This window comes from Anopheles gambiae, chromosome 3, assembly GCF_943734735.2.
Source record: "Anopheles gambiae chromosome 3, idAnoGambNW_F1_1, whole genome shotgun sequence".
NCBI lineage: Eukaryota > Metazoa > Arthropoda > Insecta > Diptera > Culicidae > Anopheles > Anopheles gambiae.
The window spans coordinates 66,304,769-66,327,032 of record NC_064602.1 but is presented as its reverse complement, the minus strand read 5'-3'; the positions used below and the strand labels follow the sequence as shown (position 1 = coordinate 66,327,032).

The following is a 22,264-nucleotide window of genomic DNA, read 5'->3' as shown; positions in this document are numbered from 1 at the left end:
AATTCAAGGCAAATCTTTCCTACTAAAACGTTATGAAACTTTTTCATAGAAAAGCTATTGTCCGACAATCTACAATTCAAACACTTCTGTAATAAAATGAAAACATAACATTAAACTGTTTGGTTTGAATTATTTTTCTACTTTAGCTCAACAAACAAGATTGATCTGTTTTGGTTTGGTTTGGTTTTGGATATGTGTGAACTGTTACTGCCGTGTGAATCGAATTATCGAATTTGATTGAATCCGGCATTAAGATAGTTAACAAGTCAACAATAGAACTATCGTGCGGTTTATAAATAAGAAAGGTAAAACCCTTCTTCTCCATATAAACAACTGTATGCCCGGATAAAGTAAACCATTAAAACGAGTTTCCAATTTATACCATGATCGAGCGAGACTTTTACGATCTGTTGTTAGGCACTGTTTGAATACGTTCAGGATATCCTGAATTACGGAACTAAAATTAATGACTGCGGTACTCATTCTCGATCAGCCCAACCGGTGTTGTGCCAATTTTGTGCTCAATAAAGTGGGCCGCGGTCATGATTTCTAGTTCAAGTTTGTCTAGATCGCCCCACTTCCAACCTTTAATTACATTTCCCTTATATTGATCTTCTGAAACAAAATAAATAAAAAAATGAGTGAAATTAAATTGGTAAAAGGAAAATGGTTATTGTAAATATAAGCATTAAATGATGATGAATATTAAATGTAAATCAGCATTATTGGGTTGAAAATACGGCTGCCGTGATAATGGAAGAAATAAATACATAAAAAAAATTAAATGTATTATTCAAAAGTAGTTGTGATACATCACCTAAGCCTTAGCAGAATTGCTGTTTACATCTTTCTTCTTCTATTGCTAGGAGTGTAATTACTTTATTTTGAAAGCAATAAGTTGCTCTATTTTCGTGGCATGTACGTTCTCGTGCTACCAGTCGCTCGGCTACCAGGATGCAACGTTTGACTTTGATGCGCTTACACCACCTTGTATCGTGCCTTATTAATAACGTGGTGAGAGGACGCTTGCAGTTTCAGCAACTCTTCCTTTATCAGGCGCGTAATTTCACGCTTCGCCTTCGTCACAGCTAGCTCATTGCAGCTTTCGATAGCCAGGTACAGCTTACGCTCGCCGTCCGGAGGGTTTTTACCTGGTGGCACGTACGTACCGCGCACGGTAAGACCCGCCTCGGAGTATTCAGATATTTGCGCTAACGCTTCCTGCAATGGAAAAATATGGAGAAAAGGTCGCTAATAATGTCCTGTGCATTAGATCGAATTGTAAGCATACGAACCTTAGATGTAACCTTCCAGCGAGCCTGCTGCGGGAAATCGTTGATCTCCAGCTCTTCCTCATACTTGCGGAACACTTGCTCATTCGTTTCCACCACCGGTTCCTCTTCGTCCTTCGGTTGATAGTTGAGCTTGTTGTTCAGCTTGGCTGCCAACTGCTCCGCGACCGTTTTGGCGGCAATCAACTGCTGCGTGTTGGCACCCTTCAGTATTGCTTCGGCGGCCTGCTGTGTCGCACCCTTTGAATCCGTGCCCAGCGTCTTCTGCAGATTAATCTTCGATGCCAACCGCTTGGCCAATTCGAGCTTGTCCGAGTGCGTCACACTCGGTACCGGGGGAGCCGGTGCCGGCGGTGGATTATTTTGCTGCTCGTGTTTATTACTAGCAGGTGGCTCAACCTCCTTCACAATGCGCTTCGTTGCGAACATGTTTTCGATCTGCTGATCAATGTCCTGCTCGAGATCTTCCTCGTCGTCCGAGTCCTGCAATCCTAGGGCAGCCTTTTGCATCTTCTTACGTTCGTTTACAGCGGCCGCTTCCTGGGCATCGAATTTGAACCCTTTGCCACTGAAGCCTCCGCCGGTGTGGACCTTCTTGCCCTCTGCCTCCTGTGCTGCTTTGTACGTGTCCCAGAGGTTGCGCAAATCCTCCGGCACCGTGCCACCGGACAGCTCGAGCGCACGGATAATGTCACCGGAGTAGCGTCCCTGCTCGGGCGTGAGGAATGTCCACGCGAATCCTTTTGCCCCTGCACGTCCCGTCCGCCCACAGCGATGAACATAGTCTTCGTAGTGATTCGGACAGTCATAGTTAACGACCAGGATGAGCTGCTTCACATCTAACCCGCGAGCGGCAACTGAGGTAGCGATCAACAGCTTTACACGGCCCTGCTTAAAATCTACCATAGTCGAGTCTCGATCGAACTGATCTATACCGCCGTGCAAGCTCATGCACGGATAGGACGCTTTCATCAGATCCTTCAGCAGGCTGTCGGCATTTTCCTGCTTATCGACAAACACGATGATACTACCCTGCTCCTGGTAAATTCCGAGCAGTTCGAGCAGTTTGAAAAACTTGGCCTCATCATCCAGCACAACTACGTGCTGCTCCACATCCTTACAGACGACCGATCGGCCACCGACCTGTACCTCGATCGGCTTTTTCAGGATCCTTCGTGCAAGCGCCTCCATCTGGCGGGGGAACGTAGCACTAAACATCACCGTCTGTCGATCGGGACGCACGTTATCAATGATGCGCATCACCTGCGGTTCAAAGCCCATGTCGAACATACGGTCGGCCTCGTCCAGCACAACGTACGTAACCCGGCGCAGGTTCGTAACGCGGCCCGAATTAGCCGCCAGCATGTCAATCATACGGCCCGGCGTACAGACGATAATCTCTGCGCCCCGCTTCAGCTCTGCTATCTGCTCCGATATACCCGTTCCACCGTATACGCAAGCCGTCCGGAGGTTCAACGATTTCGAAAACTTCTTAATATCCTTCCCGATCTGCATGCACAGCTCCCGCGTTGGCGTCATTATGATAGCGATCGGTCCATCCCCGTCCTCTAGCGGCGGCTGATCGAGAAGGTGCCGGAACATGGGCAAAATGAAGGCAAGCGTTTTTCCGCTGCCAGTTTTCGCTATGCCGATCAGATCCCGACCGGACATGATGGCCGGTATGGCCTGGCACTGGATCGGTGTGGGCTTCTCGAACCCGAGCTTACGCAGCACCTCGAACTCCTTCCTCGACACGCCGCAGTGGGCCCATGTTTTGATCGGTTTCGGGCACCCCTTGCCCTTGACCGCAATGCCCTCCAGCTCCTTCTTGTACGCGTCGATCTCCGTCTGTGTCATGCGCGCAATCTCCGGCACTTCCACGTAGAACGACTTCCGGAAGGGCATATAGTTGATGCCGGAATGGTCTATTTTCGCCAGTTCCTTCTTCTGCTTGTTGGCCAGATTCGCCGCCGTGTCTTTAATGTCCTCCTGCTCCTCCTCCGAAGAGTACTCCAGCCCGTCCTGGTTCTGCTCGATCAGTTCGCCCTTTTTCGTTTCCTGCTTCTGCTTGGCCACGCCGGTGATGATCGTAACGCCACTGCTCGACGCTTTACCGTCCGTTTTGGGCAGCGGGTTGGACAGTTTGTTCACCTTGCGCACCTCCTCATTGACCTCCTTCATGAACGCATCCAGCGGATCGATCTCTTCCTCCTCCTCGGCCGCTCCGTCCGCCTTATCCTTTGCGTCCTCCGTTTCGTCGTCTTCCTCGTCGTCCTCGAGGCTCCACTTTTTCGCACCGGACACCGAGACTGGCACGATCGTGGGCAGCGGTTTCTTAATTTCCTGCTCCTTCTTGTTGCGTTCCGCCCGCCACCGTTCGATCCGCTCCCGGCGCTTCGTCATCTCCTGCTCCAGGCGACGCTGCTCCTCTTCCTTGTCCATCGGTGCCACCGGCACCTCGTACACCTCTTCCTTGGGCCGCTCCCGGAATACCTTTTTCTCTTCGGCTAACTTTTCTACCACCACTACCGTCGGTGGGAGCAGAGGCGGGGGTGCCATCATCCCCGGGGGCATCTGGTCAAACTTGGACTGTTTTCCGCTGCTGCTGACGCTTTGGGCACTAATTTGGGGGAAAGAGACGCACATAATGTTGTGATAAAATGGTAAAATACTAAAATAGTTGCCTTTGGCCCTACTGGTTCAACTTACTACTTGGTCGCCTGCTCCCGTAGCTTCTCCCTCTCCTTCTCCCGTTCCCGCTTGCGGGCAGCTTCCTTCTCACGTTCCTTTTCCAGCTCGCGGTCTCGTTCCTTCTCCCGCTCCCACAGTTCCCGCTCACGCTCCCGATGCTCTTCCCGGTGGCGTTCTCGGCGAGCGGCGCTACTACTGCTGCTGCTGCTGCTGCCACCGCTGCCGGAAATACTTCCCATGCCGGATGCATTCGCGCTGCCATTGTTCGCGGACGAACGAGAGGCGCCGGATTTGCTCCGATCGTGGCTTCTCGAGCGCTTCTTCTTGCGCTCCGGAGAGTTCGACTTGCTTCGCGACCGACGCCGATCCTTGCTGCAAACGAAAAACACGTACCCCCGCAAGGGTAATCAATATTCGAACCGGCTTCCAAGCGTGAAAAGCTTCAACTTACCCATTTTCTCCTGTACGAGTCATCCGGTCGATGTGTTACGAAAGCGCGATCACCGTCGTAGTGTTAGTAGTAGTAGTAGTAGTAGCAGTGGTTGATAAGTTGGGGAATCTAAACAAAACAATAGAAAATAGAGTTTTTCACCTGATAAAGCGCGATGCTTCCGCCTAGCTCGCGTCTGTTGTTATGGTGTTGTGGCTCGCTAGGAAAAATTTCCCCTCAGCTGTCAAACAGCCAAGTGACAGCCTTCGTTAAACGGCATTTTCGTCAAACGCTTCGTTAAGTGCGTGCGTTTGACAGCGAGCATAAAATAAACACAACCCCGCACCAGGACCAGTTCCAAAACGATGCTCGGACGGCTGTGTGTGTGGCTCGGCTTGTTGTTTGAAATTGTAAAATCTAAATTTTAACATACGGATACAGCGTTTTGTTTTACGCGTTCGGAAGTACGGCGTCTTTGTGTGTGTGTTGTGCGTGCGTGAAAATCATGTGCTGTGCGGTGGTACAGTGAGTCGTGTTGTGTCGTGTGAAAAGTGTGTACCTGCGTAAAATGAATCGATTGAAGCTGAAACCACTGAAGCTTCCTCGGGAAGCGAACCAAACGACCAGCGGCGGACAGCAGCAGTCGGAAGAGGTAAAGCCGGAGTACGAAACCCACCGTCCGATCGTAACGTGGGAAGCGGGCCGTGGGTGCAGAATCCATCCAACCATCGAGGGAAGTGGCCGATGAATACATTATGCGTTGGTCATGCAATTGCTCACTCTCGCAGCGAACCCGTCAAAGGTGTACGGAACCGAATGATTGCAACGGATGGGTACGGGCGCGCCCCGTGCTCGACCGGATTGCAGCGAATGTAGAACACACGGGTTCTATTTTAAGCGTATTTCGGAATAGTGTTGCGTTTCTGCGCTAGAGGTAGTACCTTTAGGCCGTCCCCGGGGGGCCGTCCCTGTCGCTCGTGACGCGTGTTTGGCGATGAATTTTGCATGGGACACAGCCGTGTGCTGTACGTGTATGTGTGTGTGTGTGTGTGTCGGGTTTGTGCTACTTGTGCCGTTGTCGTTGCACTCTGGGTTTCCTAGGAAACGAAACATCAACAGCGAAACTTGCCGTCCCCGGAGGGGCAATCCAGAGCAACGGCGGTGTCCGGCACTGGCTCTTCGGTACTAAAGCACGATCGATAGAAAGTAGTTGCGGTTCAGTGGACACCTTTTTCTGACCGGTCTGTGAATGGGCCAGAAATCGCAGAAATGAAGTCAACCAGGGCTCCCGCTACCGTACGGGAGGAAGACTGTCCATGCACTAATGGTTCGCATCGCGATCTTTGCGATAACATCAAAAGCTATCCCGCCGCAGAAAAAAGACGGTGCCTCCGTGTGAAAGCAAACTATCGGTACACGGTGAATCTTTCCGCACCTGCACCGTCGGATGCGATTTATGCCACAATTAACCAGCACACGGTGTGGAAATAGTTGGAATTGGTAACACATCGCACCGACCGGGAAGGGGAAGATTCCGCTCAACTCGTTGATGGATGATCGCTACTTGTCGCCGACTCATATGAACCGTTCTCCCACTGTCGAATTGACCGAAGTGGCGCAATGGTGACCCTGCCATGTCTTCCACCCAAACGCCACCACGCCAAGAATGCTGTCCGATGGATGTTGCGTTTAATTGTTTTCATTGCTTCCGTTCGACACATCAGAAGACCAAATGTCCGGGTGTTGATTTCGTTCGTGCGGGGTTTCGTTGGTGGGAAGAGGAGGAAGGACGGTGTACACCAAACAGCAAACATGTGACAAATACAAACAACAACAAAGCTAGCAAAAGCCAGACCATTTCGTTCCATCCGGCACGGAGCGCGTAGTAATGGGCCGCGAGTCGTATCGACCGACACGATATAGATCTCGTTCGGATTACACTAATTATGTACGAGGTGTCAAGCATTCGTCCACTAGGTATGCCACAGATACCCGAAGGGTATAAAAAGACTGTGTGGCTATGTGTGTTTGTTGCCTTTTCCTTGGACGAAGCAAATTCCCCAAGCGCCACAGCTTCGGTGTAATATTTCTTTCCTAACGCACCCGCGCGTACTGCGCGTTTTCCATGCTGTGAGTCTGCGGTTGCAACCAGCTCGCCCTTTTTTTGGCCGTTTGTTGGAAGAGGACGGTGGTGCACGGTCATGTTGTTTGACTCGATTCACCTAACGTTACCGAAACGGGCACAGCGTCCCTTCGAGCGGTAGAATGTTACAACGTTCGTTCTACCGGAACCAAAACGCACCCATTCATCCATCCATCCATCCGACCAGTGCTCCAGTCGGTATTGCCTCATCCGCCGGGCAACTGCGGTTAGTTCTCCCGCACACTGAATGGAACGATGAAACGAGGCGTTCGGTTTCTCCCCCAGAACCTTCAAGTGGATGCTGTTTTACAAGTAAATAAACAACGTTGCATTAGTTTCTTTTTGACTACGCAAGCAAACACCAGTCTTGAAGGAGAGTAGGAGGATGAAGGGTAACGTTCGGAGTGACGGTAGCAAAACACCCCAAATATGCTGGTGGAGGAGGACGCTCCGGAAAATTTACTTTAATTTTCCAAAAAGAAAAAAATCCATGCGATGCTCGCTGCGGTTAATGAGGTATTGGTATGTTTATGGCAAGGCGGAGCAAAACGGACATGATTTCTGTAAGATATTTGATATCATGAACTTCAAATATCATATCATGAATTTGGTAGGTCGTACGATTTCCCGACTATGACAGGACTGAGACAAGAGTGCCATAGGGCCATGTATGTCACTAAGCATTTTTAAATTAACTTTAGTAAAATGAGAATGAGTGTACAGATTGGTTCTTTTCAAGGACTTGGACTACTGTATCGAATTTAATATTAAATGGTCGATTTTTATTTTTTGTTGTATTTTGCATTCTGGAATCCAGCTTTAATTTAAAAAAAAAATGTGTTCTTTCCATGATAAAGAACGCATAATCTGATTTTGTCAAACTGATATTTGTAATCACAAGCAGATATGCTTACGGTGGTGTACTTGTCCCAAATTCTGCTGTTAACTTCGAAACCTGACCAAGAGTATCTGCTTTTAAAGAGGAAACATAATCATACAGTAGACGAGCAAGGTAGGAGTGAACGGGGCAAAATGAGCATGCGGGGTAAAATCGGCACACTTTATTTAAACATTATTTCACGGCAAGGATAAATTCCAATTCCGAAACATTGTATTCTTTAGAGTGTATTCTAAACACCATGAAAATTTTATGACCTATAATTAAAAGAAAACAATAAAGAAAAATACAAATTAAGATTTAGTAGCATATTGATATAATTTTTACTACATCGAAAATAAGCTCTAAACAATGTCAAAGGGATGCGTGGAAGTTTTAAATGGTATATTTTTAAAGATATAATATACAATTTGTCTGAAGACATCAAGGCAATTGAGTGTTTAGTTTTATTAATGTTACAAAAAATATAATAATGTTTCATGTGGGGCAAAATGGGCAGTTATGCTTGATAGAAAATGAGCATATGCTTGCGACATATGGCGCCTAGTGAGGCTATGGTGTTATATTTGTCCACACAATAATGCTAAAAAGTTCATTTTCAAAAGATTCGATTTCTTCGATTGAAACGTGTAAAAAGTGCGTTAAATTTAATAATATATTTTAGAAAAAATTGAATGGCTTTCCTGGACAGCAAAACAAAAGATAGGAAGAGAACACAATTCACATTGTACATTAACAAACACAGCTACATACATTGTAAATTATCAAACACAGCTGTTACGTGTTTGAAAAACTCATTTTAAAATTCATTTTAAGTTATCGGTTGAAGTTGTGTATGCTTTTTTGTATAGTTTAGTCGAATATCGTAATTAATACCGTAAGTCGACTGAAATAATGTATTTTTTATTAAAATTGATGGGTTTAACATTAATTAAAATAGTAAAATTTTATATTGCTTTAGAAGTATTCGTAAATAAATGTTTGTCCTGTTTCTTTTGACCCCAAAATTTATATTTATATTTTTCATTTAATTTTACAATTGCTAAATAATCACAATTTGCTCCACAAACTGTTGAAATGAAACCGTATGACTGTTGATAAAATATTCCAGATAGTCAAGTAAATCAACGTTAAGCAAATCACATATTTTTTAATGAAAGTTCAATAAGTTTGATGTGTTTTTAAAATATTTTTCTTAATGTTTCTTAACCGCATTACTTTATATTGGGAGTGATAAAATAAAAATCCTCAGCATGTCCATGTTGCCCCGTGTTCTCATGCATTTCAGATTGAAAAAATGAGTAAAATATTGTTCGTATGTATCACTGCAGTAACGCATTCATACTTTAGTGTAGGATGTGTCGATCTTGTGTCTGACCTGCAGAGCATGTGTGGCGGCTATCTGGATGTCTTTTAAATCGTCACAGATGTTTAACACAATCGGTGCATTTGAACACGATTTTTTCACGGTAACAAGTTGGACCATAGTGGCATCAAGTCAGTGTTGTGAGAAATGGACACATTGAATGGCTCTTTTTTAAATTTGGATCATAGTTGAGGGTCATTTAAAAAAAAAAGACGACACACAATTTATACAATTTTTCATAATAATACAATACATTTTAAAAGGTATTACTTTTAAATACATTTTAAATACATTTTAACTAAGCAAAAAATCCCAATTAAAACTTACAAATAAAAATTGATTGATTGAATCATTTTTGAGGTAAAGTTGATAAAATCCTTCTCAAGTATTAAGAGCATCTTCCTTAGCTTAAATAAATTTATATGACGCATGGTGACAAAATAATTACACTGGAAACCTTACACCGGCACACACATACGCGTTCGCCGCCTCTTTTCATGCGATCATACGGCGTGTGAACTAAAAATACATAAGAATCCTCAAACCCAGGCATCTGATCGTCAAGGGGGATAATGTTCCATAGAGGTAGGTTGCAAGTGGATATCGTTACCATTCGGAAAGGGAAGCTGGTGTGTGCGTGTGTGTGTGCCAATGTCGCACTCTAAGCCCACACTCCTCCCTTTCGTGTTCCTTTCCGCCCGAAAAGCGATAGCGACGATCGAAGCGGTTCGTTGGAATTTGAAATGGAAGATTAATAGCCCGGTTGATTTTATGTTACGGCGGTGGCGGCAGTTTTTATGCGCTAGACGAGTCGGATAAGGGTAGGGTGGAATTTGAGGTAGGGGAAGTTTAACTTCCGAGTGGCAGATGATGTCTCAAGTGAGATTGGATTTATGAAGTGGCGATAAAAATAAATGATCCAATCATTTTCGGTAGAAGTAGATCATTTTCATTCATCGATCTGTGCTGATCGTAAAGTGGTGGCCAGAATAAAAACGAAACCAATGCAACACGGGATCGGTAACTGATCATTCTTTTGGCGTTTTATATGTATACCTTGTCTGCTTTGTAATGTTTTATGTTTGCTTTTTTCAGTATTTCCAGATGTTCATTTCCTGAAGAAATTAAGAGGAATGACGTTATTTTTTTTTCTTTCGCTGTGCGTCTGGAAGTGGCACGCTCTAGTGTTTGTCATAGGCATTTGAACAATCAAATTCCAACAAACAAACACACCAACCTACTACTGCCCCCTTGGTGGTGTGGCCCGAACAAACAGCCACAAACATCGATTCGATACCGAAAATTTCGTTCGTTTGCGCGCTCGTTCGGTTTAGATTTGCCATCGAAGCACATGGAGACCGATGAAGCCGCGGATCGTGACTGCACACTCAGTACGTTCGTGTGTTTTGTGTCGAAAGGGTCGAAGACGATGTGTCACAGCAGTGTCGTCGTACGGCGAACATAAACCAGTCAGTGGCCGGTGATACGTTTACAGTAGAAGCTATTGTAGGACATCTCTGTTCCGAGGAGCGATTTATCTGCATTAAGTACGAAATCTCTAGCTTTAGGCAGTTCTCTTTTGCTTTAGGCCATGCATCGGAAGTAAAAAACACGTCGATTGATTGCTTCCGAATGTGCCGAAACCGAAAAGTTGTTTCGACAAATCTTTGTTCTGCTTACGTAGGCGTTTGAAAATGTGTGCTCATGCCGTACGGTATGTTTTTATTGTTGCTTGAGACACATTTTTCAGCGTCAGAGAGGACTCAGTGTAAAGGGTTAAGAAATCATTCACTAGTGGACATTCTCGTTGCTTGATGGATTGGTGTATATTGTAAAATATCTTAACCACCTCCTACTACATTCGTGATCGTGTTTGTGCGTGTGTGTTAAGTCGTCTTTTCTTACGCTATTAGAATTCATACTGCGTGGATTTGAGGAATAGTTGTCCCTTAAAATAGATAAAATTATGTGTAAAATCGTATTTTAAATGAAAAGCCATAATAAAAGAGTATGATCGATGGCGCGCCCCCCTGAGCAAACCCGTCCCGGGAGCTTCGGGGGTCCCTGAATCATCCGTATCATCCGTAATGCACCAACCAACGAATGCTGGCGACGACCGCCTAGTTGCACAGATGCAGTTCTAAAATTAAGCAAACCTCGCCGTAATCGACATGGTTGTTGCTTTCCTTTGCAGTGTTTTCTTTGTGCGTTTGTAGTATTGTTTTGTTGTTGTTTTTACCCTCCTAATCGGAATGCGTGTTTCGGAAAAGGCATACGCCACAATGCATTATTTTGAGTTGTGAGTGATGATTTAAAAGGCATATAAATTAGTGCACCAACACCACCAACAGATGGTGTTATTGAATGCAGTTTTCTGTGTCGGGCTTTCGCTTTCTGTGTGGCAAATTTAGAAAATTAAACCTAAAATGCTCTCCATTTTTGGGAATCTGTCACGATCGCACATATCTTGAGGGCACGTAATACCACTTACCTTACGACGATAGAATCACAGAGTTAACTACACTGTCCTTCCCACTGGGTTATTGGTTACTGCTCTCTGCTATGATGATAATGGGCTCATCTTTCAATGCCCCATCCTCACTTGAAAGTGAACTACGACACGAATCGTCGGGCCCTTTGTTTCATCGCTTACATATCGATCAAACAACTGCTGCTGTCTTCGTAGGAAGCGAACCCTGGAATGTTTTGCTAAAGATAGTTAAAGTTGGGCACATAAAAACGCAAAGCTGATGAAAAATTGCAACTTTTAGCCCCAAAAGCGGGGCACCATCGTTTGGGTTAGGCGGGAAACAGAGGCAAACAAGCGAAGGAGCGCTTATTGGGGAAGTAAACATTGTTTATGGTTCTTACCTGCTACTGTTGCGGCGGAATCCTCTCGGTACGAAATCGCATGTTCAAAGTCGATCCTTTCCCTCCTTTATGCTTTGTAGTAGATATTGGAAAGGATTTCAGTTTGCGTGTTCGGTTTGGTTCCTCCCTATCGCCTCCATCGCCTTAAGGTATCTGATTTTGGAAGCCAATTTTTAACAGTGACTTAGTTCCATTGACCCAAATACGAAATGTAGGGGATACATTAAAAGTTTTCCGTTAGGGTTTGCAGATAAAAGGTCTTTTTTGAATGAAAGTAGTATGACGTTTAAAACTGCTAATCAAGCTTCCATTCGTTAAATCAGTTCTTAGAAGTTTTTAAGTGTTTTTCATGAAAATCAATGAATTGATTCAATGACGAGCTCTCGTGTGATTGCGTCTTGTATAATGTCTGAATAATTCTTTAAATTCAGGTCAGACCATGTGCTCCAGAAAAAGAATCCAGTTGACGCTAATGTGCAAAAATTTACGACGAAACCCTCGGACTCGACCTTTGCTCCCCAACAATGCTCCATAGCCGTTGTGCGACAACTTTGAACTGCTCGTTGAATAACCTTTGCTAATACCCCTTTTTTCTTTCCTTTTCCGGTACATATCCAGGGTCACCAAGGACCTGCAGCGAAGAAAGCCTTTGCCACCGGTGTCACCAGCGGGAGTAGCATCGGCTCGGCTGGGAGTGCCAGCGCCAGTAAATCAACGTCCAGCTACGGCAGCCGCAAGGAATCGTCGGTACGGTTTCGGCTCGAGGACGAGCTGCTCGGCAGTGGCAGCGAGCTCAGCGGAGAAGGCAGTGCCAGCGCGAGCATATCGGAAAGCCTCAGCGCGAATGACAATCATGACGACGATAGTTTAGAGATTATGGAAGAAATAATAGTGCCGCCGGTAGACAACGACCACGACGACGACGATGATGACGAGCAGGCGAATGTGGCCGAAATCAGTAGTGCCAGTGTGCCGACCGACGGCAACAGTGACGATAGTAGTAGCTCCAGGAGTGCGGAAGTGATTGCGTTGAATCGTTCGAAGAAGAAAGGTTCGATTGGTAGTGCCGTTGCCGATCGGAAGCGACAGTTGTTCGATATCGGTGAGGACGAAGACTTTTTGCCCCGCAGTGCGGAACGGCCGCCGAGTGGTGGTAGTGGTAGTGGTTTGTTCGACATCGATCGGTTGCAGTTGTCCGGGGACGAAATTGCACAACATTTTCAAACGACAGTTGAAAGTGACCGGAGCGAGAAAGAGGACAGCCCGTTCCGTGATCGTCCGAAATCGTCCGAAAACGAAGAGTACGAAGATTCCTTCGGACAGGACGGTGGGGAGGGTGAAAGTTCCGTAGGTGAACGGGCCAGCGGGAAAGGAAAAAGCCCGAAACGTCCATTGGAGCTAGTGCAAGTGCATCACGCGAAGGAACTATCGCCCCTTAAAGAGGACGACGTGCTGATAAATGATAGCAAGGTGAACTTGAACGCACTCAAGCAACGGAACCAGCCTATCGTGCAAAGGGGTGGAATAAGGCTAGAAGAAAAGGCTCGAAACCAGAAACCACCGAACGTCATGGCGGAAGAGAGCAATAACAACAGTCAGGATAATAGTCTGAATACGACGAACGACATTTCCGACCTCGCTCCGGACACCGAGAGTGAGCGAGTGGGAAGCGTCGAACTGGACGCGTCCAGCGGTTCGGTGGCACGACAGGGAAAACTTTCCGCCGACTACAGAAGTCGTAGCGTTCCCGATGGCATAGGTGCTGGCAAAGGAAGTGGTGCCGCCGGTCCATCTGGGGCTGGTTTTACGAGCTTAGGGCCGATGAAGATGTCGGAGGCGATGAGCGACCGGCTGTCGAACGAACCGTCCGGCAGTTCGTCTTCCGGTGGGAGCGGCATATCGGAAGATTTACGCGAGCGAATACTAACCACGAGCAAATCGTTCGAGGAGGTCAAGGCGCAAGGTGTCGCAGCGATAGAAGTGCTGGAAGATAAGACCGAACGACCGGGCGGAGAGCCGGCGAAACCGATGGAACGTGTGCCGGTCGATCAAAAGGAAGCGCTGGAAGACATTTCCGAGGAATCGGAGCATACAGTTGGAGGTGGTGGTGGTGGTAACTCATCGAACACGGACGACGAACAGCAAAGGATAATGGGAGTGAAGGTGACGAGCCGGCAGCAGGAGGGCGCTAGTCCCGTGCCTGGGAATCTCATCGAACGAGGCAAGGAGATGCGCTCCATTCTCGAGGAGAAGCTGCTACAGAAGCAGCACAGTGTGGTTGGCAGCACGATCTACGAGGATAATAAGGAAAATATTCCCGAAGGAGGCTCGCTAAAGGCGGGACCGGAATTCGACAGCGTCATCAGCCTGAAGATGTTCCAAACGATGGAGAACGAGATACGCAAACTGCACGAAATCATCGCCACGAAGGATGTGCTGTTGAATGCGTACGGCGGGCGCAAGGAGGGCGGCACGGCACAGGGGAAGGAAACGAACTCGTGCAGTAGCCGTGCGGAATCGTTGCGCGAGCAGCCACCATGCCGATCGCACAACAGTGACTCGATCAGCATGGCCACCAACTCGACCGAGTATCGGCCGGTGGGTGAGCTGGCGGACATGGCCAGTGCGGAGAAGGATCTGTACGGGAAAATAATGGAGCGCAACCAGTGGATCGAGCTGCTGGCGGACAAGCTGAAGGAATCGCTGCAGGAACGCAACCAGCTGCAGTCGGAGGGCGAAAAGCTGGCGGCGGAAGTGACGCAGCTGAAGAAACAGCTAGCCGAAACGGTGGAGAGCATGAAGCTGAAGGCGCAGAGCAGCAGCTGGGCCGGTGTGCGGCCGCCGGATCAGGAAAGCACCAGCGGCGGAGGCGGTCAACGCATCTCGGAAATATCGATCGATCTCGTGAGCGAAACCGAGGATGGTGGGCTGTCCGATTTTCCCGACCTCTATGACGATCCACCGCTAGGGGCCACCGAGCGGCTGCTCGAGCCGCCCGGGTGTAGCGATTTTTCCGAGCTCAACCCAATGCACATTCCGCTGAAGATTTCGAAACAGCTAGAACAGTTCCGCCGCTACCTGGCGCCCGACGAGGTGCGGCTGTTCAACATGGTCCAGGGGAAGTTTGATGATTTTCTTACGCAAGAGCTCGATAAAGTGCGTGACGGTGGGGAAACGGAAAATCGCGTGCTACGGGAGCAGCTGCAGATAGAGCGGGCGGAGAAGGAGCAGGAAGTGAATCGGCTCAGACAGATGCTGGGAAGCGTAAAGGCCGGTTCGATCGAGATCGTCGCTTTGCGCACCGAGCTGGAGGCACGCCACACGCAAGAGATGGCCGATCTGCGCACGTACTTCGAGAAGAAGGTGGTCGACCTGGAGAAACAGTACTCGGAGGAGGTGTTTTCGCAGCAAAGTCGTCGCCTGTCGAACGATGATACGGCATCGGAAATATCGGGCGCGGAAGAGTTCCCGGAAGAGAACGGAGGCTACCAGTCGAAGCACACGAGCCCGCGCCGGAAGCACAAGGAGGGCATCTATCTGAGCCCAACCCACCGGAAGATAACGCCAACAACGATCGATGCAACGGATGCGAGCGCGGACGAGGTTCTTGTGGTAGAAATTATCGAGGAACAGGAGGTATGAAGAAGTTAAATGAGTTGTTGATTAAATTAAGTGTTATTAATTTTAAACTGTATTATTGATTGTTTGACAGCACCGTCACTTGTCGGCGGAAGAGGTTCGTGAATTTTACCAAAGTAAAATCAAGGAACTGAACGCACAGCACGAACGAGTCTTTGCAAATCTGCGAGGGAAACTGAAAGCGTACGAAGCCAAAGAGCAGGAGAAACACGTGCTGGTAAGTGCTTATGCAGTAAATAAGTTTGATTTGCATGATCCTATTCCGTACGCCTAATGTTGCATGATTGTTGACCTTAACTCCTCACTCATTCTTTTTCGAGTTTAGTTACAAGCACAATAAACTCTCCTTCCTCATGTTGCGATCCATTCCACGATGTTATAACCTTCCTCTCAGTTCACGTAGTTACTCATTGTGTGTTGAAACCTTCTTCATCATTCTTCAGTCTAATCAAACGGCATCCACCTCCTCCGTTGTGAAGGATCACTGCTCACCAATGCTAACAAATGAACCACAACCACCGCCAACACCACCACCACCTAAGCCATCGGTCGATCGTCGTCCCCCATCACCCACCGACACCTCGGACGCGGCAAACATTCATGCCGATGATGCACCGCTAACTAACCCCTGCTCATCCGATACTAACAAGATTGTGCAGGAGCGGCCCGAACAGGTGCTCGGATCGATCCGGCTGCAAACGCCAACGTCTGTGGGAGAGTTGGGATCGGACAGTGATCTGCAGGAGATCATTGACGGGTACGAGCGACGGCTGCAAGAGCAGGTAGCCCTCGCCCGGCAAGATGTGTTGAAGGAGCTGGAAGTGCAAATACAGGTAAGTGGCAAGGCCCGGCACGGAAAGGAACGGTTCCGCTGTTGATTTACCCGTGGTGGTGTTGCATGCAAGCATGAAAACCCGTTCGTTGTATGCAACTAACATTGTCCTGCAAGCGATGGATGCAGCGCCATCTGTTGTGTGATAGCGAAAACTGCGAATGGTTCCTGCGAGGGAAATTTCTCGTATGCTTCCATTAACACGTTTTACTTCCATCTTTTGGCTTATATATTATTCATTCAAAGTTTTAATGCTCTCCAAACTCATTTTTTGTTTTCGATAGTAATATAACGACTAATTATGCATCAACTTATTAAGTTGGTATAAATAGATAATAAATTATTATTGAAATGATGTATCTTCACCACGTTTCATGACGTATCCTGTTTTGTTAAATTGGATGGTTAATTTTTACCCTATCGTTCCTTATGATTCATAGGCTCACGGGTAGAGCTCATGAAAACATCAATGCGATAAGCGATAAGCTTCGTTGATGACCAGAAGAGGCATCCTATCAAGGGTACAATTATTGGAACGTACAAATGATGGAAAAAAAGACTGCAACGGAATGAGAGGCAACTGTGGGACCCAGCACATCATTCAGCCTTTCTACAATGTTCAAATAAACGGGAGTTATCGTTTCAAATCTCTTCCCCCTTTAATTCGCTCACCATTAAACTTATGCTTCTGAGTGCCATTCGGTTTGGGGGAAATGACACACTCTGGTACAACATTCTCCGCTTGTCGCTTGTGTCGTACTGTGCTGGTGCGTGTTGGTGCGGTCCGGTCGCTCAGGAGAAGGGCACGCACGCGCGAAGAACTTTGCGTTAGAGCGTGAGCACAAGCGTGTGTGGATCGTTCAGTATTTTTAGATCAATTGCTGCTCGAATGAGAGAACCGTTGGCTGTTTTGTACTTCAGTTGAATTTCAAATTCTAATCAGTGAGGATGGGAATCGAGTGTGTTGTCACGCAATGACGCAATTGAGGCAGAGTTCGTACATTGATTTGCATTTGGACTCTGTCTGTAGTTTTGGAACGCTTGGGTTTACGCGCCAAAATATTGCTTTTACAAAATTGATGCCTTTTTTCTGTGAAGAGAGTGTTGTGTAGTGAGGTATAACAGTGAATGTACGCTAATTTCAAATACCTAAATTTATAAAGTGATTTGATGAATGAGGATTCCCCATAGCGCGATAATAATGGTAGTAGTTCTAAAGTGACCCGTAGCAGTATTGCCAAAGAGCGGTGACAAAGGCGACCCAGTGTCTCCATCTTGTACACTGAGTGTAGTACCTTTCGGTGGGAAAGTCTCATTGCGAAGATCGACCTGGTCTGGTGGTGGTGCACCGTGCAACGTGTGAAGGGAACAGAACCGTGTCAGAAAAGTAAAACAAAAAGTCATCGTTTCGCCGTGTCCGGTACGCATTGATATTGTGGGCCGATATTAATAGAATTTGTGGCGTGTTTGCAAATATAAAATCCCTTCGCGTGGAGGAAGTGACGACAGACGCAATAGACGTACGCCTGGGTAAGAAGGTAATGATCATCAACGCAGATTAAGTGCGAGAAGGAGGACCTGCGGGCCCTCGGTGGGGTTGTTTTTTTTCGGGCGGCTGCTGCTGGGAAACCATGGGAATAATTTGGTGGCCGAATGTGTTTGTGTGCGCGTATGTGTTTTGGTTGATTCTGTTGAGTTCTTCACATGGGAAAAAAGAGCACGTTAAACATGTGCTTGACAAATGTTGCAGTACCGCTTATCAACTAAATACGGTTTTGGCTGTGTTATTATCATTTGGTTCACATGTGGGTCAGTTTTGGCGTAGTGAGCGTTTTTAGATTTAATAAGCGCAAAGGGAAACTGGCCGGTCTTTGTTGATTTTGGACCAAAACGCTATAAACCCATTTTTGTTACTTTCTTGCTCCTTTTGCTCTTTCTTCTTCTTCTTTGGCTCAAGAACCGTTGTCGGCCATGGCCTGCCTGTACCACTTGTGGGCTTGGCTTTCAGTGACTTCCCCCCCCCCCCCCCCATAGCAGGATAATCAGTCCTAAGTATAGGGGCACGGTCCTTTCGGGACTTGAACCCATGACGGGTATGTTATTAAGTCGTACGAGTTAACCACTAGACCGGCTTAGAGTGCGTTTATCGGCGGAAGGAGGACATTTATCGAGGAAATTTGACATTTATCGGTTAAAAACATGTCAACAATCATTCGCAAACATACAAAAACCACACGCAATCGTATTTTGATTGAGATGAGAGAATAAAAAATAGAATAGCTGATTGTTGAAACAATTGTTATAAAAACATAATAATTTAAACTCTTTAATACATCAAAAACCATCACACAATGAAATGTTTAGATGTAGGAATGTAGGTACTCGCGCTGTCAACACAGTGATAGGAGCAAATATGCAAATATACAGATATAAAAATTAACTATTGACACACATTCATATGCTTATCAGCAAAAATAAACTTTTTTCTGTATCTTAATAACATTAAATCATATGAGTCAGTGTGAGCTCTAGTATGTTGGTGTTGATGATTGGGAGTCGTTCACTTACTGAATGTAATACGTTTTATTTCCTACGTACAATTAGTTTCAAAGTGTTAAATAACTTATACCTGCCTTAAGGCCGGGCTACATTGATCGTACTCGCAAGCGTAATTTTGATTTTCACTAGCGCATCTGGCGGCGGTTGACCGAAGCATTTTGTCAAACAATTTGGTGCCGCTCCAGAAAATACGTTAATTTTCCATGTTTTTTACTTAAATCGAAGGAGAAAAGTTTTGTAAAACGTAGATACACATGTTTTGCACGCATTGTATCCATTTTTGCAATGGAAAACGATGGAAAAACTACTAAATTTTGAGATCCGGCAGGTCCATTCCCTCGATGACCAAAAAAAGCTTCCACCAGCCGCCGCCAGATGCGCTAGTGAAAATCAAAATTACGCTTGCGAGTACGATCAATGTAGCCCGGCCTTTATACGTTTTACTTGGTACAACAACTATTGCAGCAAGAACACCAACATTGCTCCATGCGTCAGGCTGTGGCAGTAAACCTAATTAATTTCTGATAATTAAATAAAAAACAAATTATAAACATGCAGATTTTATGTCGATCATAATACTCTTAATACTCTTATAATACTCTTTGATATTTAATTAGTACGAGATTCGATGGATCATTTGTATGTAAAAATTAAACATAACTAAATCAAGCTATTTCGGCTTTTATAGCTATTCCGGTGAATTTTCAAGATCATATTCCGTGCATCTATCTACATGCATCCGGTCCTCTCCGGTGTGATGCACCCGCAGCACCACATTTGATGGAAGTTAAATTTAAACGTAAACATTTCCGGTGCCTTTGAAATGCACTTGGACGGTTACCCTCCCTTTTCCTTGTATTATGCCAAAAATAAACCAACATTTTCCTTCCGTTGCTGCGTGTTTGTGCGCCTTCTTGTGATGCGTATAATCCAGCTTGAACCTTTTTTTTTTGTTTTTCTGTGTAATTGAATCCTTACCACTGTCTCCCTGTTTTGTGATGCGAGCTCGTGAGTTGACACATTTCTTTCTCTTGCTTGTTTTGTTTTATTTTACGGTGGCGCCCTTCTCCATAGACGGAACCAGATTTGGCCCAAATCCGTCAACACGCTTGATGCTACCCCAAAATTAAATTAATACTAATGACCGTCGATGGAGGCTGTGTACACACGGGCGGGAAACTGCTTGTCCCCTGTAGATGATGCTGAAAAGAGGCTTCCGGTTTAGTGAGGAGCTAAAAATAAACCAACAATTACTATCGCTCTTTTTGTTTAGTGTTTGGTTCATAGTAAATTGTAACCGATATGATAACAACATTGGAAGCGCCATCAACGTCATCACAACATTGTTGAAACGTTCGTAATTTCAAATGAAACACCCGAGGCACTGCTCTCTCGCATATCCGTCTCAATTCAGCACAGTTCGATCCACTTGAAGTGTAGAAAGCTTTTCACCATCAATGTGATTCGCTTCGATTGCAACGACCTGGAGGGGTGGGAAATGCGGTGCAAAATCGCGCCAACGAATTTGTACTTAAAATATTTTCCTTCCATTATACCCGATGACGGTCGAGTCGGGGTGCTGTTTTGTGTATTTGTGCAATTTGCACAGAGAAACTCATAACAGCTTTTGACGTGTGTATATGGGTATGAAAATGACGATGTTCAGTTGCTGTTGGGATTGAACGAGAATGTTATGGCTGATTTTTAATTATTTATTTACGCACAATTTATTTACTTGGCCGGTTCTCTACTTGATCTTACGACTTGATTGCTGTTTATTGTGAATAGAAGTTTTGGTTGTCAACCGTGGAGTTTGTTAGTGAATCGTTGGATATAATAAGCCACCACCAGACAAACATCCGACTTGCGAGACGATCCGCTTCCTTCGCGGTTTCGCTGTTTGGTTCCGTACCACGATTGCTGGCTCATTTCGTGCTTAAGAAACGGCCCCAGCGTCGAGCGAGCGGCCAGCCAGCCCACACACAAGACTGATCGCACCACATGCATTAAGGCGATATGGTTGAAATGTTCCCGCGGTATCTGCGCCCGAGTTCGGGGAATGAGTGACGCTTTACATGCCACACCGGGGCTACTTTATTCCGGCATTTGAAACTACGAGATCGAGGGGAGCATCGGAGGAGTGCAAGGGAAGGTTCAGTGTGCCATAGAATGGCGGCGTTTAGATGCATTCTGCAGCCGCGAAACGTCAACGATGCGACCGTTTTTCTTATCCACAAGCACATCTCAACTTATGCTCAGTTTATGCTGCCTAATGTCGCCGACAGACCCCCGAATGGACCGGGCTGGGGCTGTGGCAGCTTCATGAACGGTTCTGGGAGTGATGGGGATGATGACTTCTACCGACTCCACCATGCAAGGGGCTAAATATAAACCCCGAAAGAACGGCGGCGTGTTCTGCTAGTAGTGGTGCGTTGCAGCTTCAGCTGCAAGATGCATTGCAGTTGTTGTTTTTATTTTTACTTTCCCTTCCCCATATTTAAACCCAACCAAAAATTCCTCCGGAATTGCTGCTGCTGCGCTTGGATTGGGCAGCATGCGCGGGGCATGTTGTGATAGAGATCAATGGCATTGGGTTGGCATGGGCAGAGTGTCTGTGCGTTTGTTCTTTTACAGTCGTATGGAAGGTTGTTATGGTTGCTTCTAGACAAGACACGACGAACCCCAAATTGTCATCAATTTCTTTCGAAATCGATGAGACTGTTTTTACAATACCATGATCATCATCCGCTTAAAATGAATCGATTTGATTGGAGCGTGTTTCGTGGTATTAATTGGTTTCAGTCCCCACGAATTAATCAACGCGTGGAGTCGATGGTTATGCCAGCTCAATATGGGAAGAGAAGTTGTAAAGGAAAAGTACTTCTCTATATATGTATGTTTGTGCACGTGTAAGGAAGGCTCGATAGTTACGACTTTGTTTACATCATTCGAACGGCAATAACCGCTCCTCTTTCACAAACAATAATCTGTATAACATTGAAACACAAGCTGTGGGTTCCGTATGGTAAGGGTAGGAGTTGTCCGAGTAATGTTTTGTTATGCTCAATTTTTCAATTGTGTGTATGTTTTTTTATTATTTCTTTGTGTACCACATGAACCACCCTATACGTACACAAACTCAAAGTGATGCAAAGGGAGGCAAATGATTAGGGTTCTAACGGCGTTATGGCGTCGTCGATGGGAGGATTATCGACGCCACGTGTGTTCAGTACCGAGTGGTGGTTTTATACGCTCCCTGATCATAGAAAAAATCTGATTTGGGTTAGAAGTTTTTTCATAATTTGTTGCCAGAACTGAACGCGAAATTCAATGATTTTTTTTTAATTCTAAAAAAAGGAAGTTTACAAACTTATCCACTTTTGATTACATTCAATGCGCTTTCTCTTTACAGGCTCTTCTCAGTGACAGCTCTTTCGAGGACAGCCATTGGCCACCGGAGCTGGTTTTGCTGCGGGAAAAGTTCACGGCCAAGAGCCAGCTGGAAATCGCTCAACTGCAACTCAAACATGAAGAAGAGGTAAG

At 46.0% G+C, this 22,264-nt stretch overlaps 3 protein-coding genes across 5 annotated transcripts in view; 2 read left to right on the top strand and 1 right to left on the bottom strand.

Moving 5' to 3' along the window:
* LOC133394112 (hexamerin-1.1-like) overlaps positions 1-115 on the top strand; it is a 2,362-nt gene extending 2,247 nt beyond the window's left edge. The window contains exon 3 of the mRNA XM_061663093.1: positions 1-115. This exon is cut by the window's left edge and continues 1,819 nt beyond it. Coding sequence (XP_061519077.1) covers positions 1-26 — 26 coding nt within the window. The 3' untranslated portion in view covers positions 27-115.
* A 732-nt stretch (positions 116-847) lies between these two features.
* LOC1272463 (probable ATP-dependent RNA helicase DDX46) lies at positions 848-4,654 on the bottom strand. Its single transcript, XM_061663092.1, has 4 exons — positions 4,435-4,654; positions 4,002-4,355; positions 1,296-3,912; positions 848-1,221 (listed from the first exon to the last, which is right to left on the bottom strand). The coding sequence occupies exons 1-4, from the start codon at positions 4,455-4,457 to the stop codon at positions 979-981; spliced, it is 3,237 nt and encodes a 1,078-aa protein (XP_061519076.1). The 5' UTR covers positions 4,458-4,654; the 3' UTR covers positions 848-978.
* Positions 4,655-4,750: 96 nt separating this feature from the next.
* LOC1272460 (A-kinase anchor protein 9) overlaps positions 4,751-22,264 on the top strand; it is a 39,172-nt gene continuing 21,658 nt past the window's right edge. The window contains exons 1-5 of one of the 3 annotated variants that reach the window (XM_061663089.1): positions 4,751-5,065; positions 12,310-15,327; positions 15,404-15,547; positions 15,774-16,163; positions 22,134-22,259. In XM_061663089.1, the coding sequence (XP_061519073.1) occupies positions 4,982-5,065; positions 12,310-15,327; positions 15,404-15,547; positions 15,774-16,163; positions 22,134-22,259 (3,762 nt within the window). In that variant the 5' untranslated portion in view covers positions 4,751-4,981. The remainder of the gene's footprint in view (positions 5,066-12,309; positions 15,328-15,403; positions 15,548-15,773; positions 16,164-22,133; positions 22,260-22,264) is intronic. The other 2 variants (XM_061663090.1, XM_061663091.1) reach the window with 2 other exon arrangements.

Excerpts from the sequence above, each read along its gene's own strand:
- LOC1272463 (XM_061663092.1), bottom strand. The coding sequence starts at position 4,457 with ATGACTCGTACAGGAGAAAATGG. Across the intron at positions 3,913-4,001 it reads CGGGAGCAGGCGACCAAGTA|TGCCCAAAGCGTCAGCAGCA; the intron begins GTAAGTTGAACC and ends CCCCCAAATTAG. Across the intron at positions 1,222-1,295 it reads GCTGGAAGGTTACATCTAAG|GAAGCGTTAGCGCAAATATC; the intron begins GTTCGTATGCTT and ends TTTCCATTGCAG.